Below are 24,334 nucleotides of genomic sequence, written 5' to 3'. Positions count from 1 at the left end.
AACGTAGGCGTAGCGTCTCGTAGGCGCCTACGTTTGAACACACAAGCGTAGGCGCCTACGCACGAACCTAGACGCTGCGCCTACGTTTGTGTGCCTTGTCCCATCGCCAAGCCCTTCTCCGTGTTAACAGTGAAATGGACCAACAAGCCCAGCTGTCAACGCTTCACCAAATACTCTGCTTGCCTTATAGTGTGCTAAACTTCCTCTGCGGCGCCCATACACGACTAAGGCCCGTATTCACAAACCAACCTTACCTTAACGCTATAAGGCGGCCTTTTGTAAGGAAGGGAAAAGTGTAAGGATAAGAAAAGGTCACAGTGCGTTTCATAAACTCGCCTTATTCAGTTTTAAGGCAGCCTTACGGAAGGCTGCCTTGTTGTCATAAGGAACGAGCATGAGAGCGAGGCTATAAACTTTTACTGGCTCATTGTTAGTTTATTAGTAAGAAAAAAAAGCTGTGTGCTCCTCAAAACAAATAAGAAAAATGCAGGAACGCGTACCCGCGCAAGTTTCGGTAAGAACGCGCCTCGTCTGGCCACGCCGTTTGGTCCTTTTCTTTGTTTTACCGTTGTCATAGCAACCGGCGGCTCGCCTAGACGCGCCGGCACATACGGAGACCGACGCGCCGGTCCACAAAGCGCTGGTTTCTACGAGGGCACCGACAGGCGCGCGGAGTTGCGAGCGGTTTTTGTGCGTCTGTCTGCGTGTGTGCGTGTGTGGCTGTTGGCGTGGATCATACGTAGGCTTGTTATGGAGTGCGACAGAAACGCGAAAATTGAATTTTACTGAAGATCCAGTGCTGCTCATCGACTTGAGAGCGTCGCGTTGTGCTAACGAAAAATTGCGATAGCACGCGCTGTTAGTGAAGGACAACACGAGAAAGTGGGAGCAGCTCAAAGCAGCAAGAGCGACGTGCTGCTGCGCACCGAGCAGCGGCTACGTGAGTGGAAAAATGGGTGAAAAAGATCCCATCCTGTAGTGAAACACGTCGGCTTCCGCGCCGTACCCTGACTGTTTTTTCCCACGTTTAATAATGCGGGGCAGTGTGGAAGTCACCATTCACAATTCGAAAAGTGCCTGCGCGTAGAAACAGAGCGCCACCAGCAGCTGAAGGAGCGGTTGCCCGGGAAAACCGACGTAGTGGAGGCCGTTTCCAGCGGCAAGCTCGTGGACATGAAGCGCTCGCTTCGAGAAGGGGAATCTGCTCAGCAACACATCGTCACTGAACTCTTCCATGGAATTTTGATGGTTGCCGAACACTCGGAGCGTTAATTGCACATATGGACGCCGATCGTTTCGTCACCTTTTCATTAATGACATCGTAAAGCTTCTTGCGTAATCAGCCATAGCGCGCCGCATAAGTGGCGCCTTAAGGTACCTGCCGGGCTACCTTATCGAACGCCACCTTTTCACGGCGATAAGGTTAAGGAAAGGCTGGACTGAGGCATAAGGTTTGTTTATGAAACGCGTTAAGGAGCCGAAAAGGTAAGGAGGGCAAAAGGTAAGGATAAGGTTGGTTTATGAATACGGGCCTAAAGAACCGCCACATTAGCTTTTAACAGCTGAGCTGTTTAAGCCTGGCAAAACTCCGAATAGCGTTGGCACAATATCGGGTGGTTATGCGCCACTGAGAGCGAGAGAAGGAATACAAGCGAGCCACGGAGGTTAACTAGAGGGTATGCGCCACTGAAAGTGGGTATGTGCCAAGAAGCTCCTAGCGTAGCGTAGCCACGCATAGTAATTTATAGCAACGGGGTGGGAAAGATATGTGAGGGTGAGAAGGAGGGAGGTGATGTTTAGGAAGGGGAAATGAGGAGGGGAGAGGGTAAAGCATGGCATAGCCATGTACAGTATCGTATAGCAAGGTTATAGGAAAGAGAAGTGAGGGGAGGGATGTAAGGATGAGGAGGAGGGAAGTGGAAGGAGAGAGTATAGAATAGCATGGCCTTGTATAGTATAGTGCAGCAGGGGATGGGAAAGGAAAGAGGGGGTGAGGAGGAAGGAAAGGAGGAAGGGAAGGCCACCAGCTCCGTTGTTTCCTGTCTTCGCACCACCAGGCCGCAGCTGCTCCAGATCTTTTGTTGGACTTTTATTATTACAATAACAGATTGTGCCTTAAAAGGGCAATTGATTATATGTTGTACTCAGAACTTGGAACGGGCAGGGGAGGAGGGGGCGAGTGGGCGGGAGGAAACTAAGCTGATACTTAAATAACAACGACCAAGCGCGTACGCTTTAGCTTCGCCACAATAACATAACTTATGTGGCGGTGCATCCTTTAAAGGGAACCTTTTCAAAGAGTGCTACATAAAAAAACAGGTGCGGCCTGCTGCGTCGCGTCGCCGACAATGGGCGAGCGCGGGTCGGCTGAGCGGCAGCTGTTTTGGGTGAGGGCGCCACTAGCACGGTCCTCAAGGCAGACGCCGGTTCGTGTTACTATGTGGTCGCCTCAGGATTTATGCGTGTCCTTGTGCATTTTCGTGTGCTTTCTCGTGTCTTTCTTGTGTGTGACCGCGCGTGTGAGCAGCTTGCCTCATGTTTCCTGCGCCTGAGTACGGTTTTTTGGTGCGCGCGTGTGTGGCAGACGGTTTTTTCTAGCGGTGTGATGACGCGAAGCTGTTGTGTGCCGCTGTGCAACTCGAACGTGTGAAAAGACGCTACTGTGAAGTACCACGTATTCCCATGCGATCTATAGTGTCGGGAAGCGTAATATTCGTAACAGAGTACTTCTTTCTGTCACAAACGAGCGCTAGAACAGGCGCGCGCCGCCGCATCCTGACGACAGCATCAAGCCACTGCGCCGACTGTTACCCCCAACGGGTGCGCGCAACGAAAAAAAAAAAAAGACGAGCATCAAAAGGCGCCCGGGGCGAACCCCTACCCTCTCCACCGTAGAGGCCGTCGCGGTCGCGACAGCTTAACACCCGCGCAGATCGGGAGAATTCAAGAAATCAAAGTGGAACCGACCGATTCCGCAGACGACCGATTCCCCTAGCTGTCGCTGCGCTACGTGCTACGAGCCGAACAACCACTTGGAATGTTCGCGAAGCCGGGAAGGATCCAAACGAGAGACGACGGAGGGTAGGACGGTATGGTGAAGTCGGCGAAGAAGTTATGTTGTTCGTGTGAGTCGTTTAGTGCGGTCAGTCGATCTTGGATGATCTAGTGATGACACCGTGGGAGCACTGTTTAGAAGAGTGTCGCCGAACGACGGTGACCAGAGCTAGAGTTCGTTTGAGTGTTTCCTGGAAGAGAAATATTCCAGAAACGTTCGAAGAATAGTTGGCTGCACACGTTTGATGAATATTCAAGGCCTTTAAGTGTCTTGGATAGTTTCTAATTAATGAGAGTGCATTTGTGGCACGGTAAGTTTGTTCCCGTTGTTTTACACACCACTAAGCGATGTTGTGAGTTGTAATTGATACCTGCCGAGTGTGGATGTTTGCGTGATGATTGTACTGCCTTAACTGAGAATATATTTTGTTTGTGTTGTCAACTCTTGGCTCTAACTCTTGCTTTGGACAACAATTGGCATTTGTTGTGGCACTAACAGGACCTACATTTAAATTTTGTGTGTTTTCGTGGTGCGTTTCGGTGGGCCGATAAGTCAGCCCTTGGAATCTGCCCGACGACTGCCTGCCCATTAACGGGATCAGTGATTGAGTGACACTTTTCATTTCAGGTGAGTCAAACGGGCAGCATTCGTGAAGAGTATTGAGGCCCACTCTACAAAACACTGGTGCTCCTAGCGCAAACTGTTCACATATGTGGGGTAATCGGCCGTTCTAATAACGACTTCAATATTCAACCTGTAATGTGCAACTATAAAACGCGTTATCTACGGCCTGATTGGAGTAAGTGTCGGGCTTACAAACGCGGCTGTCGAAGCGCTTCTCCGTGAACAGCTGTACCAGTGTGGTGGCGCCATTGCGGGCGCAAGGAGAACTAGGCCCCGGACGCCGTTTCGGCGCCACGCAGCAGGCCGCAATTGTTGTTTTTTTTTTATGTAGCGGCCGTGGTGCTGGTTATCGCGTCACTGATGGGCCACCGTTAGATCTGAAAATCTAAGTGTGTAGACTATGTGTGGTAGAGGTCGGAACGAAAAATGGTCCGTCGAGGCGCAATAACCTCCTATTCTCTTCACAAATCAACTAAAGAAAATTGAAGCAACACCTTGAACAGTTTCTATCGTAAACAGTGTTTGCTGGTATTTCAAACCTTGTTTTGAACACGTAGCCTGTAATTAACGAGCCATAATTCGTCTGTATAATTTACAAAGAGAACAACAGACAGAGCTTATTTGTCGTAGTCTTTTTTTTCTTGCATTCTCTGAGGCTAGACTCAAAGGTTTCTGTAGAGCATTTTTGTGCCACAATGTCTTAGTTGGACGCCATTTCCATCGGCTGCGAGGTATTCGATAAGTGATGAGCTCACTCCAGTACGATTCCCTTGCGAACACATTACTTGAACGGTTGGTTTCCTTTTGCTTTTTAACTTATAACCAACGCTTACCCAGCTGCTACACACACACACACACACACACACACACACACACACACACACACACACACACACACACACACACACACACACACACACACACACACACACACACACACACACACACACACACACACACACACACACACACACACACACACACACACACACACACACACACACACACACACACACACACACACACACACACACACACACACACACACACACACAAGCGTGAATACAAGGAGGCACAGTAATGTTGCTTTCTCAATCTTCAAACGGTAACGGTGATTCCCCTGAGTGCTTTCAGAATAAGTGGTGCTCCCTCTAATTACCTCCTCTGAAAGTACCATTCTAGCCAGCTTTTATCAAGAGAACTGGTCGAAATGAAAGGGCCAAACACACAAATGTCTTTAAGTGCGTCTGCCATGGGACCAACAGGGGTGGTTATTTCTGAACGTTCACCCTTATTATTTAGCTTGTTCACCGTGAGCACGACCACTGCATGCTTGCGCCGAGGAGCAATAGCTTCGGAAACCCAGAAGGAAGGAGGTTCAAACAATGACAGAGTAAAAAGGTAAATAAATTACGGAAAATAAGTTTTGCTTCAAATTAGGCAAAGCGACGACGGAGACTCGTGGAATGTTAGTTCTAGTTATACAATGTTGAATCAATGAGCGAGATGATCGTTCTGAGCGGTTTAAATGCTTCAGAGACGGAAATGTGGGTACAGGAGGCGTTGCAGGCATCCAACAAAACGTGGTCACGGTGCCTCAAGCGATTCGACAAGAAGCGTTCGCTGACAGTGTACAACAGCTCCTCAAACGGAATGCCGCAAGCGTTTTAAATCTAATACGGACTAAAGCCTCTAGAGCCATTTTATTTGTAACTCTTTTTTCCTTTATTTTCTTAGAACATTTAACTGAACTTTACTGGCGCACCTCGTAGAAAGCACAAATTCTGGTGCAGTTTGCTGCTAACACAACGCTTTCGTCCTGCAATGCGAGCAAGAAGCGCGCCGCAGATGGTTTGTTTTGTTATCCTTTGAGGTAATAACGGAGAAATCAACATAAATTCGAAATTCAGTTAGGTGAATAACATTTATCACTTGTTATTCGAGCGCACAGTCAAGCTTTGCGTACCGCGTGTTGCTGGGTGAATAATGTGCCAAGTTTGTCCGGTTCCACCGCAAGCCAAACTGATGCTGTGAGCATCGTCACTTTTCTGTCTGTTATAAGGTTGCAGACTTCTCAGCATGGTTTTATATTGAAGCAAAAGAAACGTGAAGCTGGGAAACATGTTCTTGTAATGCGTTGTAATCATTTTTCCCGATTATACACGTATCACGCCAGACAGCGAAAATCCTGTCCTTTTCTTCTATGCAAATGTTGAATGGTGATATGCAAAATTTGTTCAAGCCCTTCACGCCTACCCATATAGGTTGAACCTTTGAGTTTCCCTTCCTTTTCTGCTGCTATCTCTCACATCTACGTTTCCGCTGGCGTTGTTGCATGCATTTGCGTGATTTCTACATACTTTCGTGCAAACACGATTTAATTTTGCGAGCTATATTATGTGTGTATATCTGTGCGTGATTGTATGTGAAAATGCTTTAATATTATTGGTACCGCAGACGCAAACTGGCTGTCAAACAAATGCGCCGACGAATCCTGCTCTCGCAACAAGACATCAGTCTCTCACCTCCAACGAAGAAAGTAAGTCAGTTTTTCTTCGTCGGTATTTTTATTCACGTCACTTAGCATGTGCTTTGTATACGTGACGACGTACTTGATGCTACATTGTTTTTTCTCGCGCCTTCATATCGTAAATGAACCCATCCCACACGTAGTTCGCCTTCTGGGATGGGGATATCTTTAACATTTCTTGACGGGTGTTTTACCCTTCCCCCCGACATCAACCTTACGTAATTATCTTAAGACGCAGCCACACCATTTCATTGTCGTTCCTGATGTGGCACCCCTGAGTCTGCCTCGCGAGGACTGATCATAAATTGATATAAGGAACCTTCATTTCTTTCCTTTCTTGAGTTCGACGAATGCTGCCCTCAAGGTCAGCATTTCCTTCAATCACGAATCAGGTGGGGCGCCCTCCAGTCTGCCACATAACGACCTTTGAGAGGAGAGCAGCGCAAAAATAGACGTTCGCCAGGCATCGATCCCGCGCAAATGCGCGCCACGCTCGCACGCTCCCGTGCCCGTGACCAGTATACAGTCTGTACGCATGGTGTGCCACACGCCACCTCTCTCTCTCTCCTATCTATCTATCTATCTATCTATCTATCTATCTATCTATCTATCTATCTATCTATCTATCTATCTATCTATCTATCTATCTATCTATCTATCTATCTATCTATCTATCTATCTATCTATCTATCTATCTATCTATCTATCTATCTATCTATCTATCTATCTATCTATCTATCTATCTATCTATCTATCTATCTATCTATCTATCTATCTATCTATCTATCTATCTATCTATCTATCTATCTATCTATCTATCTATCTATCTATCTATCTATCTATCTATCTGTGAGCTATGGCTAACGAGCTTTCCAATGAGATCACGCGTCAGTGGTCCTCGCCGTTATTAAGTTTGGCATAATGCGAGTCTGTATACAGGCGCGGCTGCCGTCGAGACACCATCAAACGAGTGTGCTTCGGCGGGCGGCGCGACCCGGAAAGATCCTCTTCGTCGCTGTCTTGTTTGATCTTGCAACCGGCTCAAAACGTAATGGCGTCATCGTAGCCCTATCCCCCCCCCACCCTTCCCAATCCTTAGCTGTTAGGTCCCGTACCCTTTCTTCCACTCGCGTCCTCTGTCCCCAGAAATGTGCTGAGGTAGCTTGGGATGACATGCTTTTCGGCTAATTCCATCGGGCCAAGCGCTGAGCAACGCCAGATGGCCGGAATAAGGGATCGCTCCGTTATCCCTCTCGATGGGCTTGCGTTCGAGGGAATGTCGGGCTGGCGTGGACACTTCGGCGGTCTATACGGCCGCCTCTGACGTTATCGGGGGACGCGCGCGCGTCTCTAGAAAGAGTTAGCTCCGCGAAAGAACACATCTTTGTTGTCGCTTTCTCCCTCTTAGCGAGTCGCAGCGCCAAACGGGCTAACTTAATGAAAAGTGATTTCTGCTAACTTGTTTATTCGGGGCTCTGTGTCGACACGGCGCGAAATTTCATCCTCGCTGTTGATGCCGGCAGCATCGCGAAAACAACGAAAAGGGAAGACGTAGTTCGCGAAACCCGCTCATCGGGGCAAGCAAAGGGCATCAATAATGAGACCGTGCCGTGTCATTTGCATGCTCTTTTTTTTTTTGCGTGTTTGGTTCTCAGAATTGCTGATGTTGCTCTTGTATCACGTTAAAGGCGACGAAGAGCAGGTCTTACGGCAAGCGTCGTTAACTTTATCATCGGGATGGCGTATGCGCGATTGAATAATATCAAATATTGAATCAGTGCATGTAACAGTCAAGATTAATGGGCGTATTCTTAGTGTTGATATTTATTATTATTCAAATCTCAGTGTGTCCTCGTTCTTGTGATTATTTATTTAAGTTAATGCGCCGGCGACTAAACATTTTCGCTTGCAACGAGAGCTGGAACATATGATTTTGCATTCTGTTTGATTGTGACGTGTGTTAATATTTAATTAACGAAGTAAGTTCACTGAAAGACTAGCTGTTGATACGTGTAATCTTTTTTCAGCTTTCTAGGGTATCTGTTCAACAGCTTCCTTTTTCCTTTGAATGTACTTATTGAAGACTTAAACATCGCAATCGATAATGCGTACAGTTCTTTTAGATATCCGAAAAGTCAGCCTCAGTGGTAGATATCCAAAAAGTCAGCCTCAATGGTACTAAGCGCACTAGCGACACATGAGAGAAGGACATCTTTGTGTTATTTTGTTGCCTCCTGCATCTGCTGCGAGCGCGCTTTGTAACGTTATGACCGAGTTGATCCAACGAACCCAAATCCCCACTCTCCACAAAGTCGTGCTATCGGGTCACTGCTGTCAAAATCTTTATGATCCTACCTCATAATATATTCTGCTCGTGGTCCTCAAAAGTTCAAACATGCAAACTGCAGAGCACGGGGAGGGGGGGGGGGGGGGCACTTTAGTTCCAACAGTAGTTGCAACGCATGTAACGCACTTGAGGTATAAGCAAAATATCCCGCCATTGAAACGCGCTCATTTCTCTTTCCCTCGTTTAGTGTTTTTTTTTTTTCGTGCCTTGCCTGTTTTTGTGCCGTACTGGCATCTACGCAGACGAGTTGTGTGGATCTGAAAATTATGTAAGCAGAGTCTACAACGTGGGCAAATATGACGACTGATTCTTCAAAAGCTCAGAAAATACGGCTTTCTCTTATAAAAAGATCAAGGTTTTCTCATATGAAAGAGCAATTCTGAACGAACTCTTTCTTCGCGAAGCACCGACATTTCGCCAACATTTGCTACGGCATAACTTGAGAGGTGTCAGTTTCGGCTTAAGATCAAAGCGGGCTACACAACTGACTATAACTTCAGAGGAAAACAACCCAGCACCGTCATCAATGTTCTACGTCATTTCGTTGTATAGGCGTGCAATTTTTTTAAGTAAAAGAATAATATCCCGTGTGTCGGTTCGCAATACGCTCCGGGAACGTGATCGTCGCAACGCGAGAAGTCAGGACAACGCAGGAACACATGAGGAGTCCCTTTGATCTATGCTCTTAAGCCGCCGTATGCGGCTTCCATGGCTCTTTTTACGCCGTCTTTAGGAGCACCCTATACGGCAGCTATCCTGTCTTATTTATTTATTTCTCATGAGCGAAACACTTCCGCGTATCGTTCCTCCCCCTATGTCCCGATCTTGGCACTCACCAGGAGCTAACATGGTAAGTTTGTAGGAATTCATACTTGAACAAGTAGCGCAATAAACAATGACACAAGAAGGAACAGAAAGATCAGACATGGCAGCCATCCCAGCCGGTGGGGGAAACATCAACTGCGTGCTTGTTGTGGTTGTTGTTGTCGTCGTCGTCTTCGTCGTCGTCGTCGTCGTTGTTGTTGTTGTTGTTGTTGTTGTTGTTGTTGTTGTTGTTGTTGTTGTTGTTGTTGGTGTTGTTGTTGTTGTTGTTGTTGTTGTTGTTGTTGTTTTCTCATGCCGTTGCAATGTCCCTTGTCGGAATTTTGAAAGATTGTAGCGAGAATTGTTCTTTTCTTTTCAGTTCTTCTCCACACGAAGGAGTATCATTTGATTTACACGGTTCTTCTCGTATAAATGGGGAGAAATCCTCTTGTCTCGGTCTCGAGAGGCAAACTCAATTCCCGGCCACGCTGCCGTGATTTTTTTATTATTATTTACAGCTTCTTAGAAACTCCGGCCAAGCTGGGTACTTCGTACGTGAACGGTGCAAACGTGAGCAGAGGCCTCGATTTCCCCTTGACGTGTCTCGAATAGCGATAGCCGAATCACCACTGTAAGAATGGTCACGCGTGCGGAGGAAAGGCGTAGCGACCGAGGACTTGAAGAACGCCGCTTACCACACGTCTTCTTTATTCCGTGTATATTTGTGGCGTGCGCACGCATCAGTGTCAGTCCTACAGAACCGGCGTATTCACTTTACGACGGGGCGCTGTGGACACGTTCCTCGCAGATGTGTGCGATATATGCGGGCAACGTGTATGTTCGGCTTCGCTTTACATGCGTATAAGCGTGTGCCCGTCGTCTATTTTGCTTTTGTTCAAACTTGTCATTCTCTTTTGCCTCTCTTTATAAAATTACCTGGCTAGCCACGTTTTTGTAGGTATGGGAATACGAAAGCATGCCTCTGTAAACTTTTCTGTTCTCGAAGAAGTGGCTTAGGAAGTCTTGATCAAGTCTGACTCTGCTAACTATCAAAATTCATGTCTTTACGTAATGTCGCTGTGCTGTCCTTGCTTTCTTCTCGAACACCTTATTTTCACTTTTACTTGTGTTATTACGTCTAACCGTCAGGGCCCTGACGAAGCTAAGTCGAAACATTGCCTCCAGCGACATTCCTATTTCGACGATTCCTCCTAAGGTTAAGCCTGTTCGTGTGGTTTGAATCCCACAGCATGCATGATTTCTTTAGATAAATGTGTTTAGCCTTTCTTTCAATACAGGTATGTCAGGTCGTTTCGAAACGGAAACCCGTTAGCGATATATGTGTTTGCTCAAGGGGTGTTATTTACTTGATCAATCGATAATTCAATCACGATGCTTCTTTTTTTTCTTGCTAGAGTGCTAATTTGTCTCTATTGACCATAAGTTCACACAGCCAGCTTCTCAAGTTTGTTTATTGAAGTGGGAAAAAACATTGAGCGAGTGTCTACGCGAGTGTAAGCGACAGTAATTAAATGAACACACAGACCACTCAACTTGTAAGCTTGCGTTTTAATTACGCTCATTACGGCCGCCAGACCCAGCAGGGAAGCTTCTTTTAGTGCCAGAATTGTCAAACAGCATCCTGCCAGAGTATGTTTAAATTAGCATTTAGAAAAGCAACCGACGCACGGTCGGTTGCTTTTCTTTTCCTTTAGCGAAAGGAAGCTTTGTACAGAACACGAATAACATTTCCTTAGAAAGAAAGCCGCATGTTATTAGTGAAGAGTCGAATTTGTAGCGATGCAATTTCCGTCTCGACTCCTAACCTAAGAGGGAAGAGGGAGAAAAATAAAGATTTTAAAAGCTAGAACATCGAACAAATGGGGCCCTATTATGCTTGCACAAAACATAAAGACATTGCCTCCATCCGACAATCAGTGGTGGTTCTCAGGCTTCCAGCCGTCCTGCCTAGCAAATTATACATTCACCGTCGCCGTCAACCTCTTCTAACTCGAATGGAGGCTTCTATCATTATTACAGAACCACGATGAAACGGATAGGAAGTTGTGGTCGAAACGGAATCTCGTTGACTTTTGAGTATCCACTATATGGCTTACGTTTGGAAGTATGTAGATCTAGACTTCATTAGGGCGTGCCATTGAGCCATGTAACGTCAAATTCCACGGTTTGTACGTGTGTCTTTTCATCAGTAAAACCTTCGAAAAATGAGCGTTCCATTAATTCACTGCGATACGCAGCTGAAGAAAGCGCAGTGTAATGAAGAAAAACTTATAACTTAAAGCAACTACAAAGCAGCATACGTATTGCAGTTTCACAGATACATAGAACAGAAAAAAAATGTTAATTGAAAAATTCTTTTTGCATTTTACATAAATTTCTAATCAAACATAAATACGAATGATATAAAAAGAAGCAGCACTGTCAATCTTGACCACAAAAAGTAAACAAGTCTTTAAAGAAGTTTGCGGAAGCCAATGGTAATAGACAAAACGAATACGGACGCAGAATACGCATGTCTCATCGCAGATGAGACATTCGCCTTTGCTGAGGTCATAACTGTTGTATTCAATAGACTATGTCCAACACTACCAGACGATACATCATGGCTGAGGTTGGTAACCTCGTGGCCATTACTCAAAATTTTTAGAAAGCTTCTGTGCAGAAACGACGCTTTCATATCAACGCCAGACAACGACACATAGAAGGCACTCTATAATGTTCCCGACCATTTAATTTCATGTACGTCTTTCTAAGATTGGCTTCCCTGTTGGCGACTGCCCAACATTTACTGACACTAACACGTCCTAACAGTGGCTACTCGAACAAATAACAATTCCGCGTTTTCTATCCTTTGTTTCTTTTTGTGTTCGAGCAACTTCGTTTGCCATAAGTGTCCTCACGTCTTCTGTCGTACTAGCTTTCTGCTATACTGCCGAACCACTCTAGAGCGATGTCTTGCGACAGTCTTCACGAAAATATTCTAGTGGCACTCTCTTGCGTCTCTAGTAAGTCGAAGTCCTTTGTTCGCCAACCACGGTCATTGCCTACGTTGTTTCACTTTTTTCCCAGGAACACAGTTGTCGGTTTGCTAACGACCTTGGCGCATGCTCCGCGTTTCTGTGGCGGTTTTGCTTCTTTCCCGTTTATTTTTTACGACATCTCGAAATGCAAGCAAGACACGAAGGAATCAATTCAGTGCTTGTGAAAATGCTTCTAACGCTTTCTTTCAGACGCTGCGATGATAAATGTCCTGACCAAGTTTTCCTATTCAGTATTTTGGGGCAATCTGTAGTAACAGTACCCTACGCAGATGTCTTTTTTTCTGGTGAACCCTCGCAGCGGGCATCTATATTCTTTTTATTTATTTTATCGAACATCCAAGTCACCCAAAGAAACAGCGCTGGCTCTCTCTCTCTCTCTCTCTCATTCTTTTTATGACTGGTCATTTTGTGGAACCGCTTTCACAGCTGCTTCATTTTTTCATGCCGTCAAGTTGCGAAATTCTGATAGCGAAAAATTCAAAGCGACATAGACAAGCGACGAATTAATAGCGTGGTGCACCAGTGCCTCGTTCAAAATTTTTCCTTTTCGAAAACTAACTTGATCGAACGATTAACATTCGCAATTAAATCTCTGTAGCAGCAAGACTTACTTAACTCGAAAGCCATCGGCTGCTGACCCGAAGGTCGCGGGTTCGATCGCGGCCGCGGCGGTCAAATTATTGATGGAGGCGAAAATGCTAAAGGCCCGTGCACTGAGTTATAGGTGCACGTCAAAGAACCCCATGTGGTCGAAAGTTCCTCATAAGCACATCGTGGTTTGGCACGTACCTTATTCAACTTTTTGCGTGGTTGTGGCCTATTGGATAGGTTTAGTACTCCAGCTTCTCACCTTCCTTTTTATGTTTGTTTGTTTTCGCGTGCCTGCTCTTCTTTCATCTTCTTTCCATCTTACGCTCCTCTTTCCATCCTTCTTTTCCTTTTCCCTTCTCTTTAGCGTAGGGTAGCAAACCGGAGGCTATAATTGTTGTCGAGCTCCCTCCCTTTCCCTCTTTCTCATATATATATATATATATATATATATATATATATATATATATATATATATATATATATATATATATATATATATATATATATATATATATATATATATATATATATATGGCACCTAAAACTCCAGAGGTTATTACTAACTCGAATGCAACGCCATGTTACAGGTTTAACGTTTTACTTTCATTGCGTCTAACACTACGCCTTATTTGCGTCTCACGACACGCACGCAGTCTTCAGGTCGTGTTGATGCGTACGGTTTCGTCATTGCCACCGCAATTAGGACTCCCTTTTCTTTTTTAACAGCGAAGCTGTTTAAGCTAGCCGTAAGTTGTGTGCCGTACCACGATTCGTAAATGGCTGTGGGCCACAGAAATTGAGGTAAGTCCCACTATTCACCACTGGTCCACTAAAAATGAAGAAGGCAGCAGTTAGCCCAATAACAAATCAGGGTGCTAAGCGATGGCGGCGAGCTGAAGACCCCGAGTACGTACAACGAGAGAATGCTAGGGAGCGGGAAAGGCAACGGCGGCTGCGAGAAGACCCCGAAGCGATGGAAGGCCTACGCCAACGACGACGTGCCCGTAGATACTATGAGAGGTGCGAACAGCTTGGTTTCAGCGCGAGTTTCTGTCTCTGGAGTTTGGACATCCGTGCCGTGACTGTGACTGTCTGTGGATTTAACTCGAACCTCTGTGCGCTGAGAATCAACGTAGGAAACAACCTAGCATCACTTAGCTAAAGTCTAGCAACGACCTAAAAGCAATCTAGAAATAACTTGCATCACCTACCTCAGGCCTATAAACAACCTAGAAGCAACCAGATTAGACTCCAGAATCGTCAAGCTTCGCTCGTTCAAGCCTTGCGCGGCTTAGTGCAAGCTTCAGCCGAATTTTTTTCTTTTTTGACATCGACATCGCTGTTTCGTTTTCCTCACTTAGCCGGCAAAGCGGTCATCATCCGCACAAAAGACGAGAACCAGCGGCTACTTTCCAGTGTGTGGTAAAAGTCAGCCGCGTACGAGCAACGTTATCGGTCGAGCAGGGCAAGTGGCCGCCATTGACAACCACCGTCGCTACAGCCGCCAGTTTCAATGAGAGATCGAAATTCCGAGAGAAAGAGAGTTGCGCGACGATCGGCCAGCGCTGACAGCGAGCAGGGTATCGCGAACGAGACAAGTCAGAAGCCAGAGAGCGCTTAATTATCTCGAGCCGCGTTCGCGCCGGAAAGGAAGCTTCCACCGAACGAACGCAGGTCACATTTACACCGATTGCCAAACGAGCGCAGATCCTCTGGAGCCTTGATCTATCGAGGTTGCTGCAGCGTACGCGCTCGCCTCTCGTCTTACAAAGCGCATTAAGGTCTGGCTCACCCTCCCAATCCTGCCTCTCCTCATCATGCTGCCTCTCCTCCTGAGGCATCTCTGTCCCTCGTTCTCTCTTCATCTCACTATTTCTTTCTGTCTCGCTCTGTCGCTCGCTTTCTCCCTTTCGTTCTATCTATCTATCTATCTATCTATCTATCTATCTATCTATCTATCTATCTATCTATCTATCTATCTATCTATCTATCTATCTATCTATCTATCTATCTATCTATCTATCTATCTATCTATCTATCTATCTATCTATCTATCTATCTATCTATCTATCTATCTATCTATCTATCACGCTTCCTTCCCGTCTTTCGTCGACGTCTTCCCCCCTTTTTTTCTCCGCTCTATCACTCTCCTTTCCTTTCTTTCTCTCAGACTCCACCCCCCCTGCCTCTCTCCGGCGTAAACACTGCCGCGGTGACGGATAATGAAGCGCCCTTAACGAGCTCGTCAGAAGCGCGGCTCACCATCGCTGAGCGACGAGCGAAACGAGGCCTTCGAGTGCGGGCTGATTCCGCTATACACAGTCGCGGCGGAGGAGTGTGCCGTAAATTATGGCGTAACCAAACGTAACGGCGACAACGCTAAAGCACCAGTGAGCGATGCAGCTACGTGCGGCCCTCCAAACTAGGCCCTTGAGCCGCATAAATATTCCGACGCGCGAGATAGAAGTTGCCGAGCTCCCGATGATAGATTGCGGCCATTCATCTTGTAACACTCTCTCGGTGCTTTCCCATGCGGCACAACTTCCCCTTTCTCACTTTCTTTATTTTCGTTGTTATCAATATGATTATTATTATCATTACTTTTCTTTTTTTTTCATATCCAGTGCAATATAACGTGCGCTCCCAACTTCCTAAATTACATTCTCATTCTTTCTTTTGTGCCGAGAGTCTATCCTTAGCTGCAGCAAACAAAAGCTGGTCGTCTTGCTTAGAGTGTTGCTCGTTCTTAAATATCTCCTACAAACTGAAAAAATAAGTCTTTTAAAGGACCTTCTAATCTAAATGAATGCTCAGACGTATAGGTAATACAAGGAAGGAAATGCAGAGAATAAATTAAGCACTGACTTTTGGAAAAAAACTTCCCAAGGGTCCCTTATGCATTCGCTGAAGACGACTCGAAGGCGAAAACCATATTCTTCTTTTTCTTCTCAGTCAATGTACTGATCCTCCCCCGCCTCCCTCCGAAAGCTTTCTGCAGCTAACGTGGTTTTGCGTTGTCTCCAGGATTTGAGGCGTTGAAATCTTTCTGCAGCTATTCTGGTTTTGCACTGCCTCTGCGATCGGCCGCCCCGCCACGGTGGTCTAGTGGTTATGGCGCTCGACTGCTGACCCGAAGGTCGCTGGATCGAATCCCGGCCGCGGCGGCTGCATTTTCGAAGGAAGCGAAAATGTTTGAGGCCCGTGTACTTAGATTTAGGTGTACGTTAAAGAACCCCAGATGGTCGAAATTTCCGGGGCCCTCCAATACGGCGTCTCTCATAATCGTTTTGGGTCGTTAAAACCCCAGATATTTTATTATTATCTGCGATCGGCCCACCTTTGATCAAGCGACGATGCCATATGTGATGACGTCATTATGGGACGTCATGGTTATGCCATGCTGACGTCACAATTTCTGGTGACTTGTGACGTCATGATGATATCATGTAGTGACGTCATCATGACAGGACGTCGCCGACGCCTTCAGTCAGTTTTCGCGTTTGATGAGGCTCCTAAGGCTCTCGCCTTAATAAACGGGCTAACAAAATAACCATGAACTAAGAACAGAACACAAAGTTTGTTATTGTAACACTGTGTCGAGTACAAGTAACGCATTGATTTATGTAGACAGTTAAGGCAGTTAAGGTGTCTTTCGAAATGCATAAACGACTGAACCTTGTTAAAGAAACCGCTACGAGCGCCTCCTCGTCAAGATGTCATTGACGTTTTTTGTACGAAATTAACGTGTTAGTTCCGCCTGTTTACCGTATTAGTCTAGAAGCGAAAACTTAATCCTTTCCGAAGCAGTTGGCATGAGGCTGCGCGGTGCGGGTCTGCTATCGACCTTCACAAAAATCTTTTTCGTGCTTTTGTTATTTTTCCTTCTTCGTCGTTTCATTGTGTCACGATGTGTCGTAACGCAAGCGAGGCACAAAGGAACCCCTTTAGGGCTCTGTAAAATGTTGCTAGTGCTTTCTGTCGGACGCTGCAATAATAATTCCTTTGTGTTGTTCTGGTCCAGTTCTCGTCAAATTAAGCATTAAATGAACTAGACAGCCTAGCGCTACGTCTTTCGCTGCATGTTAATTCAGTGCACAAATTAGAGTGGCGAAGTTCATGTTCAAATTGACGTGTTCGGTTTTCTTTCTTTTTTTAAAGACGATAGTCTTTCTTGGGGAACTTAAACGCACAAATTTTGGTCTGTCTGTCTGTCTTTCTGTTTGTCGGCACGTCCCTCGATTCAGCCACTCGGCCAAAGTTGAACCACTTGCACAAGGGCCAGCCATCGTGAACGGCTCACTAGGTTCATACTTGTGTACATGGTTGATCAAAAAGCAAACATTACGCATATCTGAGGCGCTACATCACTAGGTAAATATTAGGTGGTGTGTTCCTTTAATAGAAAATACATAGATACGTAATTCTAGAGACCCTAGTTTCTTAAGCTGCACTGAAAATGCGACTGCGCCGAAACCGGGCTTCATCCGTGCCCTCTGCGCGAGCTCATTGTTGTGTTTCGGTTTCAGTTCAGTATTGCACTGTACGAGTGCCATGGGGCGCCGCTCTGGCATTCCTGCTTTACCCAGGCGACGTGAATATAAAAGAGTGTGTGGAGAGTACTCGTTGAGTGCGGACGTTTCTTCTGCTTCGGCGCTTCGCGCCAAACCGCGTGTTCGGGCTGGCTGGCGTCCCCGCCGGTCGCGTTGGTCACCGCCAGTCTTGCCTGCTGCTGCGCCGGGACTTACCAGCCCGCAACACAGCATTCACGTTTTCAGCGCAAAATGTGGGCCGATCCCAGAGCTAGTGGCATCATCGTACGACCTGTCACCCGATATTTACTCCTTTTTGAGCTTGGTATACGTAGTATGGACGTAGTATGACGTAGTATGGATTCAAGCTCCGTCACCTGGTCAATACCGCTGACAGAAAAGAAGATCTTGGGCCGTGGCACGGTCTCGCCTCGCGCGAGGCCACGAAAGCCTCTTGTGCTCTGAGGACCAACGCTTTCACGAGCGCCTGTGACTAACAGTGCGAGTTCCGTGTTGTGTAGTTTCATCCATCCCTTTCTTACTGCTTCTTCTCTTCGTTACCCGTTTCTTTTCTATATTTCCGCCCTTCCCCCCACCCCAAGTGCAGGGTACCAACCGAGCCAAAGCTTGGTTAACCTCCCCGCTGCCTGTTTCCTCTTCGTACTCTCTTCCTCTCCTCTCTCTCTCTCTCCTCGTCTCTCTCTCTGCCTCTTCTCTCTCTCTCTCTCTCTCTCTCTCTCTTTTAACTCTTTTTTTCGATACAGGAGTAGAGCGCGCCATTTCAGGCCCATTGTGTGCGCAATAAAATAAATTATTAAAATGTTCATGAAGGATTGGGAAAGCGACGCCGCTTAACCATTTCCTAACTCGAAACTAAAGACGCAGCTAAATAGATCGCATGATTATAACCTGAAAGCGAAAGCTCAGAGGAACGTAATGCTATCAATCCATTACTGTGAAGAGCCATATTGGATGCTTTATTTCCTAGGTGACACGTATGGGATGACTTCGAGGTCAGCTTAACTTGATATATTCTCCAGCCTTTCAAGGAACGCCAGTGATCTCACCAGACGCTCTTAAAGTTTCGCGCTCTATCGCCACGTCAAGAGTATAACGGCAGCAAATAAAAGCTATTGCATGAGGACATGGTTCGAATTTACGTTAAGAAACAAAAAAGAAATTTAGGATGCTAAGCCACACAAACGCAACAATCAATTCAACAATGTTTCAAAACCAACTAGCCCACCAACAAGCATTAACAAAGGCAACAATAAAACACAAGCGAATCAACTAAATTCACCCACAATGCATGTGGTTTCGTGTAAGAGCTGATGTCCCAATGTACAAAGCGTCCATTATTCTGCGTTTTATATTTGTAACGCTCGCTGATACATCAGGCAATGGTAAGGGAGCAGGACAAAATCTTACACGGACTTCGCTACGTGAAGCATTCAAACAACGGGTATTTGCGGGGGGAACTCGATGGGCACCGCAGTTACAGGAAATTTCCATTAGCTCCGACGGAGTGGAGCCCGCTGTACTTCCTGACGCAGACTGCCTCTTTTCAAGACGTCTCTTGGGCGCCAGAACAAATTTTCTTTTTTTGTTCTTGGAGTTTGCTTCATTTTCGGGACGATATCGAGAGTGTGTAACCATCAGCAACCTCACTGTATTAATAAGTGTCAACCAGGGGGATTATTAACGAGGGCACTGCGCTTCCCTCATTATCGTGCCTTCCTTGTTTACGTTGTGTTGAAAACGGAAGCCTAACCATACCAAATAACGTGTGCATGTTACTAGAGGGGTCATTAATTTTGCTTACGTAGGTAGGCTTTTCTATATAAAACTATATAAAACTATGCAGATCCGGTCGACGCGTGTTGGAATTTAATGTTATGCGCAAGAAAGGAAGGAAAGAAACAGAAAGGCAGAAGGCAGTGAGGTTAACCAGAAAAGCTTCCGGTTGTCTGCCCTATACAGAGGATTGTGGAAGGGGAATAGAACGATAAGAAAGAGAGAGAGAAGGGAAGCGAAAAAAGGCAGTGTGTTCGCTGACGCGTGCGGGAATGCACCACAAGTCGGAGGCGTTCGCGCAAGCCCGTCGTCCTCAAAAAGCACAAGAGTGCCTTCACTGCCCTCTGAGCCGACGAGATATAGGAACGGTGTTCTAGAAGCACCTGCACGGAAAGTGGCCGATTGTCCAGTCGTCGCAGTGTGTTGGAAAGTACTTGTCTCTCCGAGGCAAATGGAGGACCGTGGCACAGCAAGTGGTCGATGTTTTCTTCGGCGCCGCAACCATCGCATTCCGCACTGACAGTCCTCCTATTAACGTTGTTTACGCCTTCGTAAAAGCAACTCCGAACCAATGGCGATAGAGAAGCGAAACTTCGCGTCGATGAAAGTCAGATGGAGGTCGGAGTTGCAGTGAGGGGTTCAACGTTACGCGACGCGTTAAATCAATAAAGGGCATGCAGCAGCGCTGTCGATTACGACGCGAAGCCACAAGGCAATCCCGCTGTCTGCTGAGCTATGCTTCGAGTCCCTTGGACGCTAGGGTATAGCATATACACAACAGCAATTGCCGCGTGACATCATATTCAGGCATCGTCATTTAACGCCGATACTGTCACGGCGTTACAACTTTTAACCAACTCTGTTCATCGCAATGTGCCGGAAAACATTGCGACGTCAGGCGATTACGGTCACCAGCCTCCGCCACCGCCTACTAAAGAGCAACTTAACGCTCTTAAACCGTATTCGGAGGGCAATATACCCTTTCTCTAACTTTCACCTGTCGGCGTTCGGAGGTAAGGGTGCGTGTTCCCGCCTTTCTACGCAGGCTTTCGACGGCTACTACTTCGAGCGTCCCGACATACTGAAGGGCTCCCACGATTCCCTCAGGCAGGCGCACACCAACAGCAGCCTTCAGAGTCTGCACGCCAGTCTTGACGACAGGCCTAATTGCGCAAGGCTAAAGGCGAAGGTTCGTGCTCCTTTAGATATATTGTTCTTTCGTTTTTTTTCTTGTACTACTCTTCAATTAAGGTCGCAAAAAAATGAAAATATTTTGTGCCTTTTTAGTCTCACTCAGGAATTGCATTTCAATAGACCAACGGTCACTGCTGATAATTCAATTCTCACTCTGAACTTCTTGCGTTCAACGTAAATGATTCGGACATTCAAAAACGTGGTCTTTGTTGTTTTTTCTTGTTTTTTATTCATTTTTACCAATTTTTAACGTATTTATTTTGTTTATAGTCAATGTAATTTGCTGAATGGGCTGTCTGTGTTCTTTTTTTCAGGGAGACACAGTTTACCTTAAGTATCTCATAGTCCATAGCGCCTTCGAGATCAAGACGAAAGCGATGAAGCAACTTCAGATCGTAAGTAATGCATTGCTACTCCCCGCCGTGTGACTATGGTCATTCATTAAATTACAGATTACTTATTTGTTTTCCTTTAAGCCAAAGACAAAGAAGCCCCGCTGTCACTCACATTGACTTTTTTTTTTTTGCACAAACCACAACCCCATAATTACTGCACCTCTTCTTAGTTTTTCAAGTGACACAGCAAGCTATTATTCTACTCTTCAAAATAATGATCTGATGACTGGTGAGATTGGCGGCAGTACATTGCCAGACCACATGTGCAGTGCATTCGGGACTAAATACAATGCGCGAAGATAGAAACGGATACACGGGGGAACTTGAAGGGACACTAAAGGCAAATAACAATTTATGTCAGAGTGAAAGCTCAATGTATGACAACGTCTAAAACGGCAATATTATCAGCAGCAGTGCCCTACTTACCGAGAAATTAAGCTAAATGTATCACACGATGAGCGCCACAAGCGGCACATGTTGGACATGATCCCGATGACGTGCGAGAGTTCGACTACAATTAATAACTCGTAATCAAACTAGCTGCAATAAAAAAGAACCTTCCGTGCATCAAGAGACGTAATAAAATGCTGCTTGTTCGTTTCTGTTTCATTCATGGAAAAAAGAACCTCTTTGGCGTTGCCATGGGGAATGGCGAGCGTGGTTCAAAGGTTCCGTTTTCGCCGAACTGCGCTTCGCCCGGCACCCTAGCTGCTTCGCTCAGGCGGCCGCGTCTCAGGGGTAGTTTCGGTATCGCGTACTGCCGCGTGTGTTTTTCGCGCTCGTGAAAGTCGCTCTGACAGAAAGTTCGACAAAATGCCGCATGCATGTGATTTTGCCGGATGCCCGAATGGCGCGCGCCGCCAGTGCACGCCGCCGCGCAGTAAGGGTGGGGAATCTTGGGCACGGCAGCAGTGACGTGAGAAACATCGCTTTCAGGCGGGTAATCTGAAGTGCGCTAACGCGATGCGGAACACTAAAACGTGATTTTATTTCAAAAAAAGCACTTGCTTGGCGCAAAAGCAGCACTAGGAAGTTTCTGGACCGTTATTTCAACAATCAACGTCGACCTAATATTTGCCTTTAGTGTCCCTTTAAGAGGCGTTAGCCCGCTCGAAAGCGTGATTTATGTGGTTGGAGGCGAACGCGGGGCCCGATTAAAATACATGTGTCACCCATGGCCCTTGTATCCCTTCAATGATACCTTTTCCACACTACTGCGAATGCCGCAGTGGTACACTGGTACAACTTTTAGCCTCAATTTTGAGTTTTGTAAAGCGTGCTTTGTTGCACTATTACTATGTGCGTAACAAAGCCAGCTTTACAAATGCCTGAAGGGGCGAACTGTCACCGCATCCTCGATTATTAAGGCAGGCTAGAATGGTCTTACCGACCGATAACGGCTCTCAGGACCCAAAAAATTTTGCAAGTTATGGAGACCTGTCAGTGAGGTGATATCTATACAAGGAAACCTGTTATTCCAGATGTACGAGATGCGCCACGAGAACATCAATTCCTTCCTGGGTTGCCTGGCGGACCCGTCGCAGCCGGCGCTCGTGTGGGAGATGTGCACGAGAGGCTCGCTCACCGACGTCTTGGCCAGCGAAGACATCCGCCTGGACTGGACATTCCGCCTGTCGCTACTCAACGACCTTGTTAAGGTGCGCAGACATTCCGAAAGCGAAACAAGTTGTCGTAAACATGCCGCCCACGCTGAATGTCGCAGTAGGCTGACTCAATGTCACGGCGCGAAGGGTGGATACTTCGGCATGTGGGTAAGACATATAAAATAGGGATCCGAGACTGATCAACTGTTGCTGTTGTTAACTGTTTAATCTCGCCATTCGATCTTCTTCGTCTTCTCTTGTCGCTACCGCTCCTCTTCGTCTTCTCTTCGGGACAATACATCCTCCGGGTCTCTTATCGCCATCCCTCCGCGGATGGTATAGCACTAGGTTACTCACAGTTGTCACTTCTGTCTTGCCGGATGGTCCTTCGAAGTGCACAGACTTCAGTATACCTTGTTGTTTCACCGTTTTGAAGATGATATGAGGGCCTGTAAAAGCGTTCTTCGAATGATCAAGACCTTTCCGCACAAGTACCATGTCTCCGGGTTGTATATTGGGCATGCGAGTTGCATGGCGCAAGTCGTAGTACTTCTTCATTGAACTTTTATATTTGTTGGTTTCCTCGATCGTCTTCTTGCGTTCAGGAATATGAATCTTCCCTACTATGCCAAGTTCGTAATCTGCTAGTAGCCACGTCGTCTTCTGAAAGGCAGCAAACTGAGGGCTACAGCCAAGTCCAGCCGTGTGAGATTGATTGTGATGCCTCACCGCTGCCTCAAGGGCACACTTCGATCCTCCACGGAAGTCATCGTATATGGAAATAAAAGTCTTCAAGTCACGGATGAGGCGTTCCGCGAGAGCATTTCCTTCGGGGTGGTACGGTGTAGCGAATCTTAAGGTGATACCTTTTTCCTCTGCCCACCGTCGGAGCCTCTCACTGCGGAATGCAGGTCCATTATCAGATACAATTACCTTGGTGTGCCTAAATGCCTGTCTTTCCAATAATGAAATGACACTGTTCGCATCTTCTCTTCCGGGTTTTGCCGCAGCCATGCGTGTGCACTGGTCAACAGCCACTAGAAAGGACTGAGTTCGGCGCACACCCTCCCATTTCTTTTTGAGCTCAGCAAAATCTAGGTGGACAACTTCGAATGGCACATCTGAATATGAAGGAATCACCAACTGGTTTCCTTTGGGGCGGAACTTCGCTTTCATCGTCTGGCATTGGTGACAGGTTCTTACGTAATTTTCTACATCGGCCTTCATGTTCTTCCAAGCAAAACGTTTCCGAATTTTCTAGTACGTCCGCCCAAAGCCGTCATGACCACCTGAATGTGGACTGTCGTGATACAGCCTCAATATTTTTGATATGCAGCTTTGAGGCACAGCAAACTTTCCGTTCATCAGTTCTAAATCTTCGGTGACTCCCATACACTTGCAACGTGTGCCTCTTGATAGTCATTCGTTTGCGCTACGTGCAATCTTGATAAGGCGTCCGCGTCAGGTAGTTTGTCACCGGGTTTGTGGCTGACATTAAACGTGAACTGCTGAATTTCGCTGATCCACCTTGCTACTCTGCCCTTCGGTTGTGTAAGGCTCAGAAGGTACGTCAATGCTTGATTGTCTGTGAAAAGTTTAAACTGACGGCCTTCCAAATAACTTCTCAAGTACCGCAACGCCAGCATCACTGCTAAGGCCTCCTTTTCCGTGGTCGTGTAGTTTACTTCAGCTCTTGAGAAGGTGTAGGAATAATAACCGATGGCCTTCGACGGTCTTGGGTTATGTCTCTTGGTATAACACTGCTCCTGCTCCGTAATTGGACGCATCGGTGCAGAGCTCGAATG

General features: G+C 46.4%; 1 protein-coding gene across 1 annotated transcript in view; it reads left to right on the top strand.

Moving 5' to 3' along the window:
- LOC119385825 (guanylate cyclase D) overlaps positions 1–24,334 on the top strand; it is a gene marked incomplete in the record, with an annotated part of 132,668 nt that overhangs the window by 103,691 nt on the left and 4,643 nt on the right. Inside the window, 4 exon segments of the mRNA XM_037653202.2 lie at positions 6,137–6,218; positions 20,382–20,525; positions 20,845–20,925; positions 22,407–22,583. Coding sequence (XP_037509130.1) covers positions 6,137–6,218; positions 20,382–20,525; positions 20,845–20,925; positions 22,407–22,583 — 484 coding nt within the window.

The sequence above is a fragment of the Rhipicephalus sanguineus genome, chromosome 3 (genome assembly GCF_013339695.2).
Source record: "Rhipicephalus sanguineus isolate Rsan-2018 chromosome 3, BIME_Rsan_1.4, whole genome shotgun sequence".
NCBI lineage: Eukaryota > Metazoa > Arthropoda > Arachnida > Ixodida > Ixodidae > Rhipicephalus > Rhipicephalus sanguineus.
This window is presented reverse-complemented; position numbering and strand designations above follow the sequence as displayed.